The sequence below is a fragment of the Drosophila bipectinata genome, chromosome 3L (assembly GCF_030179905.1).
Source record: "Drosophila bipectinata strain 14024-0381.07 chromosome 3L, DbipHiC1v2, whole genome shotgun sequence".
NCBI classification, from domain to species: Eukaryota; Metazoa; Arthropoda; class Insecta; order Diptera; family Drosophilidae; genus Drosophila; species Drosophila bipectinata.
Genome location: NC_091738.1, coordinates 2,052,175 through 2,070,566, shown reverse-complemented (window position 1 = coordinate 2,070,566; position 18,392 = coordinate 2,052,175). Strand labels below are relative to the sequence as shown.

General features: G+C 45.2%; 2 protein-coding genes across 2 annotated transcripts; one reads left to right on the top strand and one right to left on the bottom strand.

Annotated features, from left to right (window-relative positions):
* Positions 1–30: 30 nt before the first annotated feature.
* Positions 31–10,343, bottom strand: zye. The gene is made up of 4 exons (XM_017242577.3): positions 10,267–10,343; positions 7,324–7,390; positions 7,008–7,252; positions 31–6,933 (listed from the first exon to the last, which is right to left on the bottom strand). The coding sequence occupies exons 2-4, from the start codon at positions 7,363–7,365 to the stop codon at positions 141–143; spliced, it is 7,080 nt and encodes a 2,359-aa protein (XP_017098066.2). The 5' UTR covers positions 7,366–7,390; positions 10,267–10,343; the 3' UTR covers positions 31–140.
* Positions 10,344–14,376: 4,033 nt separating this feature from the next.
* On the top strand, positions 14,377–17,332 carry LOC108126147 (cationic amino acid transporter 4). Its single transcript, XM_017242586.3, has 2 exons — positions 14,377–14,650; positions 15,114–17,332. The coding sequence occupies exons 1-2, from the start codon at positions 14,509–14,511 to the stop codon at positions 16,988–16,990; spliced, it is 2,019 nt and encodes a 672-aa protein (XP_017098075.2). The 5' UTR covers positions 14,377–14,508; the 3' UTR covers positions 16,991–17,332.
* The last annotated feature ends 1,060 nt before the right edge of the window (positions 17,333–18,392 follow it).

The following is an 18,392-nucleotide window of genomic DNA, read 5'->3' as shown; positions in this document are numbered from 1 at the left end:
CGGATAAGACATTTTAAAGGAGTTCTCTAATTTGTACATAGGATTATATTTAATGAATATCATTCTAGGTAAATACATATCGGCGCATGATGATATTATATAATATTTTTAAGCTTAACGGCTACTAGAACTCCATCGACTTATTTTACACTGATGCCCATCCTGACTCCGAGGGTCAGGGAGATCACTTCTTGCTCTGATGGCTGTTCGTTGGACTCGCGCTTGAAGATTCTCTTGGACAGGAGATCCTCGCTCTCGTCCTCGAAACTCAGCTCACGCTTCACCCGCGACGACACCTCGTCGTCATCCTCCAGTTCGAACACATTGTTATCCGTGAAAGCTAGCTGGTTGATTTCCTTGAAGAAGGAGGTCTTTGCATTGCGGATGGTCCTGTCGTAGCCCGGGTCACTCAACGGGGGAAGGTATGTGGCCGGGATGCGACTGGTGCCCCTGTAGCCGGAATCGGGGCAGCGAGGATCGATTGATCCTGGGTAACAGTAGACCGGTGTCGTTTCCACCACTGGCGTCCTGGTTGTTGGTATCTGGCAGCCGGGTTCGTTGGATCCCGGGTAGCATCTCGGTTTGGCCGATGTAACTGGAGGTCGCACCGTCGTGGGAGGAAGATAAGTGGCTGGCTGGCAGGAAGGATCATTGGAGCCCAGATAGCAACGTGGTTTGGAGGTGGTTAATGGCACTCTCGTAGTCGGCGGGGTGTAAGTGGCAGGCTGACAAGCAGGATCTGGCGAACCTGGATAGCATCTGGGCCTTGGTGTCGTCACTGGAACCGAAAGGCAGCGAGGATCTGAGGAGCCTGGGTAACAGTTTGGCTTGGGAGTAGTAGGAGGTGCCCTTGTAGTGGCGGGTTGACACTCCGGGTCACTTGATCCTGGATAACATCTCGGCCTCTGAGTAGTCACTGGTGCTCTGGTTGTTGGAACAGGTCGGGATGCCGTTGGGGGCAGGTAAGTGGCAGGCTGGCAGCTGGGATCCGGTGATCCAGGATAACACCTAGGCTTCGGAGTGGTTACTGGTATTTGTGGACAGCGACTATCTGTAGATCCAGGATAACAATTTGGCTTGGAAGTAGTTACGGGAGTCCTGGTCGTAGCCGGTTGACATTCAGGATCACTGGAGCCCGGATAACATCTTGGCCTCAAGGTTGTTGCCGGCTGACATTCCGGGTCTGGTGATCCTGGATAGCACCTAGGCCTTCCTGTTGTAACTGGAATCCTACTTGTGGTGGCTTGTGGACAACGAGGATCTGGGGATCCTGGATAGCAGTTCGGCTTAGGAGCGGGAGTGGGTGGTCGCTGGGTTGCAGGCGGCAAGTAAGTCGCAGGCTGACATCTGGGATCATCCGATCCATCGAAACATCCTGACTTCCTAGTGGTTGGAACTTTAGGACATCTCGGATCCGGGGAGCCAGGATAGCAGTTGAGACATTCCGGATCTGAGGAACCTGGATAGCACGCGGACTTGGGTTTTGCGGTTGTCACCGGTATCTGCGGGCACCGACTATCAGTGGAACCGGGATAGCAGTTTGGTTTGGAGGTCGTCACGGGTGTTCTCGTCGTGGGAGGAGTATACGTGGTGGGTTGGCAATCCGGATCTTCTGAGCCAGGATAGCATCGGGGCTTACTCGTTGGAACAGTTGTTTTTCTAGTTGTCGGTGGGAGGTAAGTGGCGGGCTGGCATTCTGGATCAGATGAGCCGGGATAACACCTGGGCCGTTGAGTCGTTACTGGAACCTGAGGACAGCGACTGTCGTTGGAGCCAGGATAACAATTTGGCTTCGACGTGGTCACAGGTATTCTTGTCGTGGCTGGCTGACATTCAGGATCGCTTGAGCCCGGATAGCATCGCGGTCTCACAGTAGTTACTGGTACCCTGGTGGTTGGTAAAGTGGGAACTGGACGAGATGTTGTTGGTGGAACATAAGTGGCAGGCTGGCAACTTGGGTCCGGCGATCCTGGGTAGCACCTAGGCTTCAGAGTCGTAACCGGAACTTGCGGGCAACGTCTGTCTGTGGAGCCAGGATAGCAGTTTGGCTTGGATGTGGTTTCAGGTATTCTTGTAGGGATAAGCTGGCATTCCAGGTCGTTAGAGCCCGGATAGCACTTGGGCCTTAAAGTAGTCACGGGTGCCCTTGTGGTTGGCAGAGTAGGAACCGGGCGCGACGTTGTCGGAGGCAGATAAGTGGCAGGCTGGCAGCTGGGATCCGGTGATCCAGGATAACACCTAGGCTTTGGAGTGGTTACTGGTATCTGTGGACAGCGACTATCTCTGGATCCAGGATAGCAGTTTGGTTTGGAAGTAGTCACTGGAATCCTTGTTGTAGCCGGCTGACAATCGGGATCACTGGAACCCGGATAACATCTCGGCCTCATGGTGGTAACAGGTGATCTAGTAGTTGCCGGTTGACATTCCGGGTCTGGTGATCCTGGGTAACACCGTGGCTTTGCAGTTGTGACTGGAGTCCTTCTAGTTGTCGTTTGTGGGCAGCGTGGATCTGTTGATCCTGGATAGCAGTTCGGTTTCGGGGCGGGAGTAGGTGGGCGCTGGGTTGCTGGCGGCAAGTAAGTGGCCGGCTGGCATCTGGGATCATCCGAGCCATCGAAACATCCAGCTTTCTTGGTTGTCGGAACCTTGGGACATCTAGGGTCTGGGGAACCAGGGTAGCAGTTGAGGCATTCCGGATCCTGTGATCCTGGATAACAAGCTGACTTAGGCCTTTCAGTTGTCACCGGTATCTGAGGACAACGATTGTCCGTGGAACCAGGATAGCAGTTCGGCTTGGAAGTAGTCACAGGAGTTCTGGTGGTTACTCTAGTTGTTGGCGGGAGATAAGTGGCGGGCTGACATTCTGGATCAGGTGAGCCGGGATAACACCTGGGCCTTTGTGTCGTTACTATAACCTGGGGACAACGTTTGTCGGTGGAACCTGGGTAGCAATTCGGCTTGGGAGTAGTCGGAGGAGTTCTAGTCGTGGGGGGAGTATATGTAGCTGGTTGGCAATCAGGATCAGTGGAGCCAGGGTAACAACGTGGCCTGCTCGTCGTCACAGTGGTTCTTCTAGTGGTCGGTGGGAGGTATGTTGTGGGCTGGCATTCTGGGTCAGGTGAGCCGGGATAACATTTGGGCCTTGGTGTTGTCGGAGGCTTCTGAGGGCAGCGACTATCCGTGGATCCGGGATAGCAGTTTGGTTTCAATGTAGTGACGGGCACTCTCGTGGTGGGAGGAAGGTATGTGGCTGGCTGGCATTCCGGATCGTCGGAGCCTGGGTAGCACCTGGGCCTAGAGGTTGTTATGAGAGATTTTGAAGTCGGTGGGGAATAAGTCGCTGGTTGGCAACTGGGATCCCTTGAGCCTGGATAGCACCTCGGCTTTGAAGTTGTCAAAGGAGTCCTTGTCGTTGGTTGTGGACAGCTTGGATCGGTCGATCCCGGATAACATCTAGGCTTCGAAGTGGTTACAGGTGTCCTTGTGGTTGGTTGTGGACAGCTTGGATCTGTCGATCCCGGATAACATCTCGGCTTCGAAGTGGTTACAGGTGTCCTTGTGGTTGGTTGTGGACAGCTTGGATCCGTTGACCCGGGATAGCACCTTGGCTTAGGAGCAATTGTGGGTGTGCGAGTAGTTGGTGGCAAGTACGTGGCAGGTTGGCATCTTGGATCGTCAGATCCCTCATAACATCCGGCCTTTTTGGTGGTTGGCACCTTTGGACATCTCGGATCAGGGGAACCTGGATAGCAGTTGAGGCACTCTGGGTCCTTCGATCCTGGATAGCAAGCTGGCTTTGGCTCTTCCTTTGTAGGAGGAACCGTCACGATTTGTGGGCAACGGCTGTCTGTTGAGCCCGGGTAGCACCTAGGCTTTGACGTAGTCACAGGCGGTCTAGTTTTAGGCTGACACTCTGGGTCAGGAGATCCGGGATAACACCTAGGCCTTGATGTAGTCACTGGAGGTCTAGTCACCGGCGCACAGACAGGATCAGAAGATCCTGGGTAGCATCTTGGTTTTGGAGTAGTAACTGGAGTTCGTGTTGTTGGTGGAAGATATGTTGCTGGCTGGCAATCGGGATCTGTCGACCCTGGATAACACCTTGGCTTGGGAGTGACAGGAGTCCTTGTAGTTGGTTGTGGACAGCTTGGATCCGACGATCCTGGGTAGCATCTTGGCCTAGGTGTTGTCAATGGTGCTCTTGTAGTTGGTTGGGGACAACTCGGATCCGTCGATCCGGGATAGCACCTTGGCTTTGAAGTAGTCAATGGAGGCCTTGTTACCTGTGGACAGAATGGATCACTGGATCCTGGATAGCACCTTGGCCTAGTAGGAGGGATTGTGGTTCTTCTTGTCGTAGGTGGAAGATAGGTTGCGGGCTGGCACTCAGGATCAGTCGAGCCCGGATAACACCTTGGCTTGGAAGTAGTTTTAGGCGTCCGTGTAGTTGGCTGTGGACAGCTTGGATCCGATGATCCTGGATAGCATCTTGGCCTAGATGTTGTCAAAGGGGTCCTGGTAGTTGGCTGTGGACAGTTTGGGTCCGATGATCCTGGATAGCATCTTGGCCTAGATGTTGTCAAAGGAGTCCTTGTAGTTGGTTGGGGACAGCTTGGGTCGGTTGATCCGGGATAACATCTTGGTTTAGGCGCTAATGTCGGCGTGCGAGTAGTTGGTGGCAAGTAGGTGGCAGGCTGGCACCTAGGATCATCTGAACCTTCATAACATCCTGCTTTCTTGGTGGTAGGCACTTTTGGACATCTTGGATCTGGCGAACCAGGATAGCAGTTAAGACATTCGGGATCATTTGAACCAGGATAGCACCTAGGCTTCGGTGTTGTTGCTGGAGGTCGTGTCGCGGGTTGACATTCAGGGTCAGTTGAGCCTGGATAGCACCGTGGTTTTGATGTAGTCACAGGTGGTCTTGTTTTGGGCTGACACTCTGGTTCAGGAGATCCGGGGTAACACCTTGGCTTTGAAGTCGTCAAAGGTGGTCGGGTTACCGGAGTACAGGAAGGATCAGGAGATCCCGGGTAGCACCTTGGTTTTTGTGTAGTTATTGGAGGTCGCCTCGTTGTTGGCGGTAGGTAGGTGGCGGGCTGGCAATCGGGATCGTCGGAGCCTGGATAACACCTTGGCTTTGGTGTTGTAAAGGGTGTCCTAGTAGTTGGTTGGGGACAGTTTGGATCCGTCGATCCTGGATAGCACCTAGGCTTAGGTGTGGTTGCGGGCGGTCTAGTCGCCGGTTGACATTCAGGATCAGTGGATCCTGGATAACACCTAGGTTTGGAAGTAGTTACAGGCGTCCTTGTAGTTGGTTGTGGGCAGCTTGGGTCCGTTGATCCTGGATAGCATCTTGGCCTAGATGTTGTCAAAGGTACCCGAGTAGTTGGTTGTGGGCAGCTTGGGTCCGTTGATCCTGGGTAGCATCTTGGCTTAGGAGCAGTGGTTGGTCTGCGAGTCGTTGGAGGTAAATAGGTTGCTGGCTGGCATCTTGGATCATCAGATCCTTCATAACATCCTGGCTTTTGAGTAGTAGCCACCTTGGGGCATCGTGGATCAGGTGAACCAGGGTAGCAGTTGAGACAATCGGGATCATTAGATCCTGGGTAGCAAGTCGACTTGGGCTCCTGGTTTGTTGTAGGCACTGTCACGATTTGGGGACAGCGGCTGTCGGTAGACCCTGGGTAGCACCTTGGCTTGGATGTAGTCACTGGAGGTCTTGTCTTAGGTTGACATTCTGGGTCAGGAGATCCGGGGTAACACCTTGGCTTAGGTGTAGTCAATGGAGGAGGTCTAGTAACTGGAGAGCAGGCAGGATCAGGAGATCCTGGGTAACACCTCGGCTTTGGTGTAGTAACGGGAGTTCGCCTCGTTGTTGGGGGGAGATAGGTCGCGGGCTGGCAATCGTGGTCGATAGAACCTGGATAACACCTTGGCTTTTGTGTGGTGATCGGGGTTCTCCTCGTGGTTGGCGGAAGGTAAGTGGCTGGCTGACATTCCGGATCGTTTGAACCTGGACTGCACCGCGGTCTCGGTGTCGGTTGTGTGCCAGCACAGCTTGGATCCCGAGAACCAGGATAGCATTGCGGCTTGGGTGCAAACGTGGACGCAATGGGAATCCTAATTGTGGTGGGTGGCAGGGTAGTCGCCCTTTGGCATTCTGGGTCTCGGGAACCAGGATAGCAGCGGGGTTTCGGGGTTGTCTTCGATGCAATTAAATGATCCTGAAGGCACTGGGGATCGGTGGATCCTTCGGTGCATGGGCCAGTCTGCAGGCTTCCGCAGGAATAGTCTCGCTTGCAGGCTCCGTTGCAAAGCTCGATGTCGCACTTCAGATACACCTGTGAGCGATCGGGGAATCGGAACGCCTTGAGGGTGTTGTAGTAGGTTGAGGTAAGACTGGACTGCGCCTGGTACTTCTTCCACTCTCCGAATATTTTCTCCTTTATGGAACACCCCCTCTTGTCTGAGAGCTGCAACCGCTTCGTGGTTTGGGCCTCGAAATCCATGTCATCCGAGGCATAACACTGAAGTATATTGACGTCCCAGGCCTGTTCCGAGTGCTTGACGTTGATGGTGAAGGTAACGTCGGTGCCGAGGGTCAGTGTGCCCTGAATGGGTCTGACATTGGGCGGAGTACCGGTGCCGATCTCCATCCAGCACTCCACCGGACCGCTGGGAGTATCCACGGAAATAACCTCCAACATGTCCACAACGAACGGCTTGAAGTAGACCGTCTTCTCCTTCTCATCGCCGCGGCTACAGGATATCTTCCTGGCCACATCGAAGCTGTTCTGAATGTCCCTGTCGTCCTGGATGATCAGGATGTTCTCGATGGAGGCGCACACGGAGCACGAGGGCTTGCTGCCGCATCCGTCGTATGGCACTGTGAATGTGAAGCTGCGGCCAGCTTTATCACCCTTGACATAGCTAATTAATAAATAATTAATAATTAAAAATTAATCAAGAAACTATCAGTGGATTAAGTCTTTTTCATAACATACTTGCATTTGGGGTCATTGTAGTACCCCTGACTGTAGATGACTCCTTCGAAGTTCTCCGAGAATTGCACCTCCACCAACATGCCATTACCTTGGTCGCATTTCACATCGATCTTTTCAATGTTTCTCGCCGAGAACGAGGTGTCGCGGCTTAATCTGGTCGAGGAGGAGTCGTCGTCAAACTCAAGACCGCTCAGAATGTCGTTGAGAGTGTCATCGCCGCTCAGATCAGTGCCCGTAGTAATGACCTTAAACGTTATTTCAAAATAATAACCATAAACTACATGATTTCTAGATAAGTACAGATGATCGGACATACCAAAAGCAAGGCCCACACGATAAGGTGGCCGAATCTGACCATGATTAGTGTATTTTAAGTCCTGTCTCTGTAAGATTCAAGTGGGATTAATGAATATTAAATAATAAAATGCAGTTTCAATGACAGGCAGTAGGTTTAATGTGCCAATTTATAGACTTAAAAGTTATGGACAATTGCATAATTGTGTTGAAGATATAAAGGTAACCATCGTGATTCATTAATGAGCTTCAAAGAAAAAGGGCAACCCAGGGGCTTATCTCAAAGATAGCTGTTAAAACTAATAAAATCACAAGACTGGAATAGTCTAGTATTTAACATCAGACCAGATCTCCCCTCCCAGATGAGGTAAGATCTTCTTTATCGCTAATTACGGTTGAGTGCATGCCGTTGAGTATTTGCACGAGCCAAGTCGAGCCGGACCTCTTTTGCACGGTGAACGGAGGGTGCTGCACCGACTGCGGCTCGAAAACGGGTTTGGGTTTTTAAATAATACAACTAACCTTTAAAAAAGAAAAAAGCTGCCGATTTCAAAATCCATAAATTCAAAACACACACACACGCTCGGGGCACAGCAAAGGGAGTAGTAGCAGGCTAAGCAAATACGTTAGTGACGAACGCCAAACGCCTATATTTGCTTAGCCGCAGTTGATAAAAGGGGCTTCGATTTGGTGCCTTTTGTGTGGCATTGGCTTCTGCAATTTGATGGCTTGTGTGGTATGATGTGTTTTGTTTTTTTCACGAAAGATGTTAGCCCGGATGATTAGGTGATTTTTTGTATATTTTGTGTTCATTGTGCCCCCTTTTGTCTAGGTTATTCCAAGCATTAGGCTAACGAGACGTTAAAAGTACCTTTTGATTACGGATGATTTGCGTGTGAAGATTTCTATTTGTTCTTTTTTGAATATTACGTAATGTTTAAATAATGTTTTGTCTCAACAAATAAAATATAATTATTCCAGCTTTTAAATTCAATTATTTACTTAAAACCCTTATCATTTCTCGGATATCCCAGTTGGCAGGTCTTGGCGTATAATTTCTGCAAATAAAATTCGTCTCGGTCCCAAAATATATAAAACAACCTATTAAATTTAGCAAGAGGTAGCATAGATTATGACGAAACACTCCCCCCATTCATACTACATCCGATTCATATTCAACGCGATTAATATGTTATTTCTCTCGGTCCCTGCCTTTCGTTCGCCTAATCTCCGACGACCCAATTTTTTGTGGGTTTTGGTGGCTTGGATGTCTTAGTTTGCAGGTTTTTTCTCTTCTCCTCCTATGACTGTATAATTATGATCAATTTTATAAAAATTGGTTCACTATGTCAGAAAATTGGTCTTGAAAACCAGCATACACCATTTTTTAATGTTCGCCAGTTATCTTGATATAGTTATTTTCCAGCTCGAAATTAGCAGGTCATTTATTTAAATTCAGAAACAAAAGCATTAATGGTTTATTTGATTTCGAGTCAATTTATGTTGACGACTTGTAGTTATTCATATTTTTAAAGGAACTTTAATTGGTCAATTATAGGTTGAAAAGCCATTACTACGAAGCTGCTAAATTCGGTGTCGAAACTGAAAGATAGAAGGAGAATAGTTGGCGGTGGAATAGTCCCGCCCGCGGCTTTAAAATAAACAATCATATTCAATTGTGTATTGGCCAACCATTCAGAGAGTTAATAAAAACGGCTCGGACATTGATGGCTTCACCCTGAACTTTTGACATTTCGTAGCATCTCGCATAGGCGTATTTCTTCGTATTAATCACGGCTAGCAGGTGATTAGTCCGGACTCCGGAGGCTCCACTATCCATATCAATATGCATAGGCACGTATTTTCATATTGTGTGTTACCATACAGGTGTCTACTAAATAAGATGGCCTAATGCCATGAATGATCCGGCTAACGATCGAACGAAGATTGATTATACATAGCGCCTCATGGTTCTCATAATCGTTTTAGTTTTGGACTTAATTCATTGACAAATTGGTGAAATGCGGCTATCTCGCATTGTGGCTATCTTTTATGGTCACATCTTGATTTGTGTTATGGCCAAGTTTGGCCAAGATGTGCTGATTTGGTAAGCCGGCGCTGATCACAGAATTTAAAATAGGCTTGTTTGTTAAATGCAATCTAATTTGAATTTTCTACTGACGTTTTTTAAGCCGAGAACAAAAAATGTATGCAATAATATAGCAGGAGCAGGTTTCACCTTCATAAAAAATTTCAGGGTACTTAGCCAAATGAAATACAGTTAACAATTATTGACTTATGCAAATGACATTCTGTTCTGGCACCGGATCTGTGAAACTTGTTTCGGGTCTAAATAATTACAAACAAAAACGAATAAACAAATTTACGAACAAGAATAATATTTAATAATCCCGAAATGTTCGATTCAATTGATCTTCTCCGAAGCTAATTTGTTCCAGTAAACAAAAAAAAATACGCAGTTAGAATATCCGTGAAGGTTTTTAATCCGTAGATCGGGTTTAACCCGATCCCCGTGTTGAAATGGTTTTATTTTGAGTAATACTTATAAAGAAATCCCATAAACATTTTTTTACAATGTCTTGGAATTATTACTTTCATCACAGGCATTCCTTTTTTGAATAAATATATGTGCGTTTTGTTTTAAAAAACAGCAAGTCAGTTGACCCGGCTAATTTTACAAGCAAGGTCATCTCGCGTGGGTTGGCCAGTTGTCTGGTTATGTGATTTCTTAATTTTTACATATTTTTTCCAAAAATCGTTTATACTTTTTTTTATTTTAATTAAACCAACATCACTACACACTGAGTAATATTTTAACTTGGTTCACTTTTCGATCGTATTAATTGGCAGCACTTGATCGGAGGCCCATAACAATTCACTCTAATGGTTTTCGCTTAGTTTTTGGCCAATTTCGGGCAATTGATTGGTTTATCACTGGACTTACTGCACTGGCTTGTGGACTTTTGCTTGAGGGGGAAAAATCGCTGGGATGCAGCAGCCGAAGTGGACGTTGCCGCACTAAAAGCTTAAGAGACTCGTCTTCGTTTATATACACACACGGCGTATGAGTTAACAAAAATCGTTTTGGATATTGCCTCAAAAACCAAAGCCGCAGCAAGTAAAATAAAACACTAACAAAAAACAAAAAAAAAACTGAAGAAAAAACAACAAAAAAACGACAACAAAAACAGCAATGCTAGTAGCTTATACCTGTACGTATGTATATTGATGTTTATTTTACGTTGCTCGTGGAGTTTTATACACGCACACTGAACGGGACATGGGTATTACGATTTATTGGCCAGTTGACTAAATTTATTCTGTGGCAAAAGATTAAATAACAATTCCGATTAAGATTTATTAAATTCTAAATACCTCACAAAAAAATAAAAACGTCAAGCGCAGTGGACTTCTGTTTTAAAAATGTTAGAGGTTGTTTGCTGAAAAGATTAATTTTTATTAATTTCTACGTAAACTAGGAAACAGGATGGGGGAATTCACATTTTTTATAGAAATTTATTAGTAATAAAAGGTAAGACTATACAATTGGGAAAGAGTTAGAGATGATCAAGTGTTTCTTATGTATTGTATACAAAATATATTCTAGCTAGTTGAAATATATATTTTTTTTTTAGTTTTTTACTCCTTAAACTTTGTAAATTTAAAGCCATAAATTGTAATGATTTTTAAAAAATGTTTTAGCAAAGTTCTACAAACAAATTTAAAGCAAGCTTTCCAACAGGTCGTATGAGTAATATTTCTACATTATAACTTTGAAGCTAAATATTTCGCATTTACTTATCATAAAATATCAGAATTTTATCTAGAACCATAAAGTTAAACTAAAAAATCAATCTTAAACGTAAAATTAATAATATTAGTTTTTAAAATATTATCAAAATGAGTCTAAAACCCCATTTAAATCTCTCAAAAGAAACTCCCTTTTGAAAAGAGCATTCCATAGTCTCTCAGCTGAAGCCTATTGATTTTTTCATTCATCCATTTGGAGTTCGTGGGCAGAGCCGACGCGTGAGCATCTGCAGCATCCACATCTTAGCCGGCGTCTTAGCCACTGACTTGGCTGACTTGACCCAAACGCGCGCGCGCGACTGGCACATTTCGGGCTTAGCCGAAAAACTGCACCTTCGCCAGTGCGCTTTTAGGGCCAAAGAGTCAAAATCCGTCATTGTAACGACCCCATCCGTGAAGTGTGGCGGTGTAGAGTGGAGTGAAGGTGGAGTGGGATGGACGGTGATGTTGTCATGCAACTACAACCGGCATATAGTAGCGGCAGGTTGAGAGCTGGTGCCTCTGCCTCTGGCTGGTCATCCCTAACAGGTATTAGTATTCAAAGTTTTTGGAAGCCCAGCGTCCGCATCGTGATGCCAATAGATTTTAGCCAAATGGCAACGGTCATGGCGAGAGATGGAGATGGAGATCGAGACGAAGCTGTCGCCATGGGAACGGGGCGCCAAAAAGAATACGGAGACGGATTCATGGATGGATGGATGGTTGGTTGAATGGATGGATGTCGTCAAAGGTAATTCCCTTTTGCCGAATGCATGCACGACAGTATCGCGATAAAAGCATCCGACTAAGTCATCACGTAACCTAGACTGCAATTTTTATTTCTTTCATCATTATGTATTATATTTTGCAAAACATTTCATTGAATTTTAGTTGATTAGGCTTTTTTCGGACATGTGCATAAATATCCCAAAGTAATGGTTATTGCCGAAAATTTTATTTAGGCCTCCTCAAGGGTGAGACAAAACGGCCAACCTTTTTGGCCATATAGTATTAGCATAAGTATTCTTTATGTCATATATGTAGATGGTAATAAAGAGATTTGCAAATGTTAATATCTCTTGCTATTTAACAAGTTTTCATAGCTGGGCCACACCTTAATGCTGGATAAAATAAATTTTAGTGCTTCGCATTCAACCAAGTAATTATACGTCTATCTTCTGGCTTTTTGACGTCTTAGTCTCCGTCAGTGAATCAACTCTTCTACAGAAATACTTCAATATCATTCCCAAACTCCAATCGTAAACTACGTAAAATACACAAACGAGCTACGCCTGAAAAAAAAGGCATTTCCGACCATCAAGTTTGACGTTCTACGCAAATAAATTTTTAAAACATATAACAAAAATTGATTGGATCGCCCATAAATCAATACATGCTTGGAAATACTGATAGTTTTAAACATAAAGGTGTAATAATCATTACTTTCAATTATGATTTCCAGTATAATTAGCAGTCAACGGCATTCCGTCAACTGGAAGACCACATTTAGAAAACTTGATCAATGGACTGGGCCATAGCAACCATATTGCAACAACACTCATTTTATCAAAGAAAATTACTTTGGCCATCTAATTTCCGGTTTTGTAGACAAACACACACAGGTGATCAATGAAGTTGGATTCAAAGAGTACGCCAAGTATGCTGCAATTTGTTTTTATTGTTTATATTCGTTTAAAGACGCCTTTGTCAATTTTGAAATCAAAACAAATTGCATACTTTGAAGCTTCCAAAAGGAAGTCATCTAAACCTTCTTCAAGGGCAACCAACGTCTACGGTTTTAATTTGCTGTGTTTTCTTAGGAATGCTTATTCTCTTTTTTATCACTTACTGATGGGTAAAGTTACACTAAAAAGATCATACAAAAGGACTGGTGGCCTTCGCTGGCCATATAGTGGCTCCATGCATTTTTGAGGATTTTCAAAGGGGACCCTCCAGAAAATTTGACAAAAAATCTAAATAATATTATGTTCTCAAATTTGGATGCAGATTTGTGGAGAATCGATCCACAAATCGTTTAAGGTATTCCGCTCATGAATCGGATAAGTTTTGCCAAAGTTACATCCATCGCTAGAGGCCATAAAGTGGCTCCACGCATTTTTGTGGATTTTCAAAGGGAACCCTCCAGAAAATTTGACAAAAAATCGAAAAATTATTATGTTCTCAGCTTTGGATGCAGATTTGTGTAGAATCGATCCACAAATCGTTTAAAGTATTCCGCTCATGAATCGGATAAGTTTTGCCAAAGATACAGCCATCGCTAGAGGCCATTTAGTAGCTCCATGCATTTTTGAGGAATTTCACAGGGGACCCTCCAGAAAATTTGACAAAAAATCTAAAAAATATTATGTTCTCAGCTTTGGATGCAGATTTGTGTAGAATCGATCCACAAATCGTTTAAAGTATTCCGCTCATGAATCGGATAAGTTTTGCCAAAGATACAGCCATCGCTAGAGGCCATTTAGTAGCTCCATGCATTTTTGAGGAATTTCACAGGGGACCCTCCAGAAAATTTGACAAAAAATCTAAAAAATATTATGTTCTCAGCTTTGGATGCAGATTTGTGTAGAATCGATCCACAAATCGTTTAAAGTATTCCGCTCATGAATCGGATAAGTTTTGCCAAAGATACAGCCATCGCTAGAGGCCATATAGTGGCTCCATGCATTTTTGAGGAATTTCACAGGGGACCCTCCAGAAAATTTGACAAAAAATCTAAAAAATATTATGTTCTCAGATTTTGATGCAGATTTGTGGAGAATCGATCTACAAATCGTTTAAGGTATTCCGCTCATGAATCGGATAAGTTTTGCCAAAGATACAGCCATCGCTAGAGGCCATATAGTGGCTCCATGCATTTTTGAGGAATTTCACAGGGGACCCTCCAGAAAATTTGACAAAAAATCTAAAAAATATTATGTTCTCAGATTTGGATGCAGATTTGTGTAGAATCGATCCCCGAATCGTTTAGGGTATTCCCCTTAAATATTGGGTGATGTTTGGCTAAGATTTAGCCCTCCCTTGGTGACATACCGCCCTTCCCAAGCATACTGCAACGTTTTTAAAAATACCTTAAGGCCATGTCTAAAATGAAATAGTTCTTGTACTCTTCGGTTTTTCTATTTAATGGCACTTTAAAAAAAGCTCCTAGAAAAAAGCTGCTCCTTCCCATGGGTAAACATTCTGAAAGTTAGACATGGAGCTTTGGAAATGGATGCAAAAATCGATACTGTCACAGCTGTTCGTGTACAACAAGTGAAAGTGTCGAGAGTGCCGCACAATATTTAATAAATAGTATTTATTTTTGTAATTCCAATCTCAATTGATTGCCTGCAAGGCTATTGTACCTTCGGATTTGGTTTCAAACGGAATATCCAGGATGCCGAGCTCAAGACGTGCGATTCTCAGACACATATTGTCGGGACTTTGTGTCAAAATGAATCGCACCAAGTCGGTCCCCAGTGACGTCATGGAAACGCCGCTGAATCGGTGTCTCAACACCTTTGACATCGCTCTGCTGGGTATTTAATAAAAATATCTTTAAGATAAAAATGTATCTTTTACTATAGATTTAACTCTTAAACACTTTAAAGTTTAAACGAGACTTATTGTTTCAAAAGGTTGTAGTTAGATAGTAGTGAGTACTAAAAAATTTTATGTGTTTGTTGACTTTGGAAAAAGGTTAATTACTCCTCAACAATAAAAAATGTTTTATTGTTTTTCATTTACTTTAAAATAATTCTCAAAGTCAAAGCTATTATTTAGGAAAATGTTTTTTTTGTGTACACGAAATACATATAAAATGGATGGGGCTATACCTCCCAAGTCCTTCTTTTTTAATTATACCTCAAAATACTTAACATTAAATTCAATAATCTTTTAAGGGTCCTTACAAAACTAATATTTCTTTATCTTTTTCAAAATATTGACTCTTATGCTGATTTATAATCCCCCCAATTTTTATTATACTCCACTTGCCCCCAGGCATTGGCCATATGGTTGGCGCTGGCATCTATGTTCTGACCGGAACGGTGGCCAAGGAGATGGCCGGACCCGGCATTATACTGTCCTTCGTCCTGGCTGGCATTATTTCCATGCTGGCGGCCCTCTGCTATGCGGAATTCGGAACGCGAGTGCCCAAGGCAGGATCTGCGTATGTCTACACGTACATCTCGATGGGCGAGTTCTGGGCCTTCGTCATCGGCTGGAACATCCTGCTGGAGCACATGCTTGGTGCCGCATCGGTGGCCCGGGCTTGGAGTGGCTATGTGGACTCCATGCTGGGTGGCTGGATTGGAAACACCACCCTGGAGCTAACAGGTGGTATTCAGGAGCCGGGCTTAGCCCAGTATCCTGATATCCTGGCCTTTGTGGTGTGCATCGTCTATGCGGCGGCCCTGGCCGGCGGAGTCAAAGCCACGGCGGTCTTCAACAGTCTACTGACCCTGGTGAACATAGCCGTCATGATTCTGGTTATCAGCGTGGGCTTCTGGTACGCGGACACCAAGAACTGGTCGGAGGCGGAGGGCGGATTCCTGCCGTACGGCATCGGAGGCGTTATTGCCGGAGCGGCCACCTGCTTCTACGCCTTCGTGGGATTCGATTCGATTGCCACATCCGGCGAGGAGGCGAAAAACCCGGCCGTTTCCATACCCATCGCCACGGTGCTGTCCCTGTTTGTGGTGACTATCGGCTACATCCTGGTCAGTGCGGCTCTGACCCTGATGATACCCATCAGCGAGATCAATCCGGCCGCTTCCCTTCCGGAGGCTTTTGGCCAGCTGAATCTGTCCTGGGCCAAGTACCTGATCTCGATTGGAGCTCTTTGCGGGATGACTACCACCCTGCTGGGATCCCTTTTTGCTCTGCCTCGGTGCATGTACGCCATGGCCTCCGACGGACTGCTCTTCAGCTGCTTCGGAAAAATTAATTCCACCACCCAGGTTCCGCTGCTGAACCTGGTGGTTTCTGGACTGCTCAGTGCCTGCCTGGCCCTTGTCTTCGACCTGGCCAAGCTCGTAGAGTTCATGTCGATCGGGACACTGTTGGCCTACACCATCGTCTCGGCCAGCGTGATCATCCTGCGCTACAGGCCGATGGAGAGGATTACCACCATTCGAGTGCCGGCGGTGGCAGCCAGCCCGGATGACGACGATGATGATGACGACGAGGATGTGGTGTCGCAGTCCAGCATTGACACCTCCTCGCCCACCAGCGATATGATCGAGGAGGTACTGGCCGGGCGCCTCAAGTCCCAGTTCAGGTGCCTGGAGCCCTTGCTGGGTCGTTTCGAGCCCGGATCCGTGGTGTCCGTAGCCGTGATCCTCTTCATCTTTCTGAGCTTCGCCATCTGTGTGGAGCTGAAGGTTTCCTGGACGCAACTGTACACCGGCACCTGGTGGGCCCTGCTCATCTACGGATTCATAATCTTCGCCGCCAGCACCTGTGTGGCGGTAATAGCTGTCCACAACCAAAACACCCGAGGACTGGTCTTCAAGGTGCCACTGGTTCCGTTCGTGCCCGCTTTGGGAATCTTCTGCAACATCCTGCTGATGGTCCACCTTGATACTGTGACCTGGGTGCGATTCTTTGTCTGGGTTTGCATCGGAATGGTGGTCTACTTCCTGTACGGCATTCGAAACAGCAAGGAGGGAGAGGTCTGCTCTTCGTACTCCATCCTGATGACCACCTCCGAGGCCGGCAAGATGGCGTGGGGCTCCTTCAAGGGGACAAACGGCAAAAAGGGCACCACTACCACCAACAAGCACACCATCTTCGAGAGGTTCACTGGCCGCAGCCGGCCGGAGGACAAGAAGTCCATTGTAGAGGAGAGCGAAAACGAAGCCTCCGGATACTCCTAAGCTTCCTGGGCTTCCCAGATACAGACTACCAACCAATCTCTATACTTAATCAGTTCTTTGCATTCCTAAATCCCAACGTTGAACGAGACATATTCCACAAAACTTATGATCGAGGAAAACGAGTAACTATTATGGCAGAGTACCTTTTACCACAAAATAGCATAGTTGTCTACTGTGAACTAATCCAAAAGAAGAAGGTGTATTAAATATATGAAATATATTAGATATATCTATTATATATGTATATCGCAAGCGTACAAATAATTATATGTATTAAAAGTTATGCACACTCGGCATTTGTTAAACCATAGTACATGTCTCCCAATACCAAAATATATATTTATAACTGTGTAAATAAGCATATACAATAATATATATATATATTCGAAATTATATTAAATCGTGTATACAACTTATAAAGAATATTTGTATTTCAAATGGTAGATCATCTCCAGGCGTCTGTACCAGATCGGAGTACAGTTGAATCCCATTTTTTACGATCCTTAAATCCCAAAAAAAAGGAAGAAGTGAACCTACCCTAATAAGAAGCGTGGGCGCGTATATTCAGCTGCAAGGATATCTGGAAATCTCAGCATCAGCATCAGCACAGTCACAGGAAGCAGGTGGTGCACACTTCGAAGATCCTTCGGACTGCAGGCTTTATTTAGTGCGTAGTAGCGTAGAATTTCATTAAGGGATGTTCGACCCTCAGGACTCCAAGGACTGAACTTGTTTTTTGGGATTATCAATGGAAAAGATTGAACTCAAGACTCGAAATCTAAAAAGACTGCTTTAATACAACGACTAGGCAAAGCATAGCCATCTTTTAGGCCAAAACAATAAAGCTTTTCTGAAAAGATTTCAAGTCTCGAGACATGTAAAAAAAATGTTATTGTTGACTGAAATTTACCTTCATTTACTGCGCATATTTTTCATTAAATTTTACAAGTTTTCTTCTTTAAATGTGTAACAATGTTGACAATATAAAGGAAGTTTTTTTTTAGCTACTTTAGGGCCACAATAGAACAATGGTAGCCTCCTTTCCGGGTGAAACAGGGTCGCGGAAAAATACAATGGACGAATAAACGGCGCAATTAGAAAATTGGAGAAAAGGGCCAAAGTTCGTTCGAATCTATAGTGAAAAATGAGGAATCTTGACAAAAACTGGACCGGAACTCACCCCCCCTGAAGACATGATCGTGGATTAGGGATCTTCTTTATTTGTTTTTGGGGGAAAACTGCTCGAAACGGTAAACCCTTTTTGAAAAGCCCGGAAAAGCACACCTTCACTTGGAAAGGGTTGTATTTTCATAAAACTACTTTTGAATATTATTTTATTGAAAATTATCCTTTTGATATCTCAAACAATTGTCATTTAGGGGTTGACAAGGTTAATAGTGTG

Bases quoted from the DNA above. Each gene is read 5' to 3' on its own strand.
- LOC108126147 (XM_017242586.3), top strand. From the start codon at position 14,509: ATGCCGAGCTCAAGACGTGCGATTCTCAGACACATATTGTCGGGACTT. The intron at 14,651-15,113 runs GTATTTAATAAA...ACTTGCCCCCAG, and splicing joins CTTTGACATCGCTCTGCTGG to GCATTGGCCATATGGTTGGC.
- zye (XM_017242577.3), bottom strand. From the start codon at position 7,365: ATGGTCAGATTCGGCCACCTTATCGTGTGGGCCTTGCTTTTG. The intron at 7,253-7,323 runs GTATGTCCGATC...ATAACGTTTAAG, and splicing joins TCGTGTGGGCCTTGCTTTTG to GTCATTACTACGGGCACTGA. The intron at 6,934-7,007 runs GTATGTTATGAA...TTTATTAATTAG, and splicing joins TACAATGACCCCAAATGCAA to CTATGTCAAGGGTGATAAAG.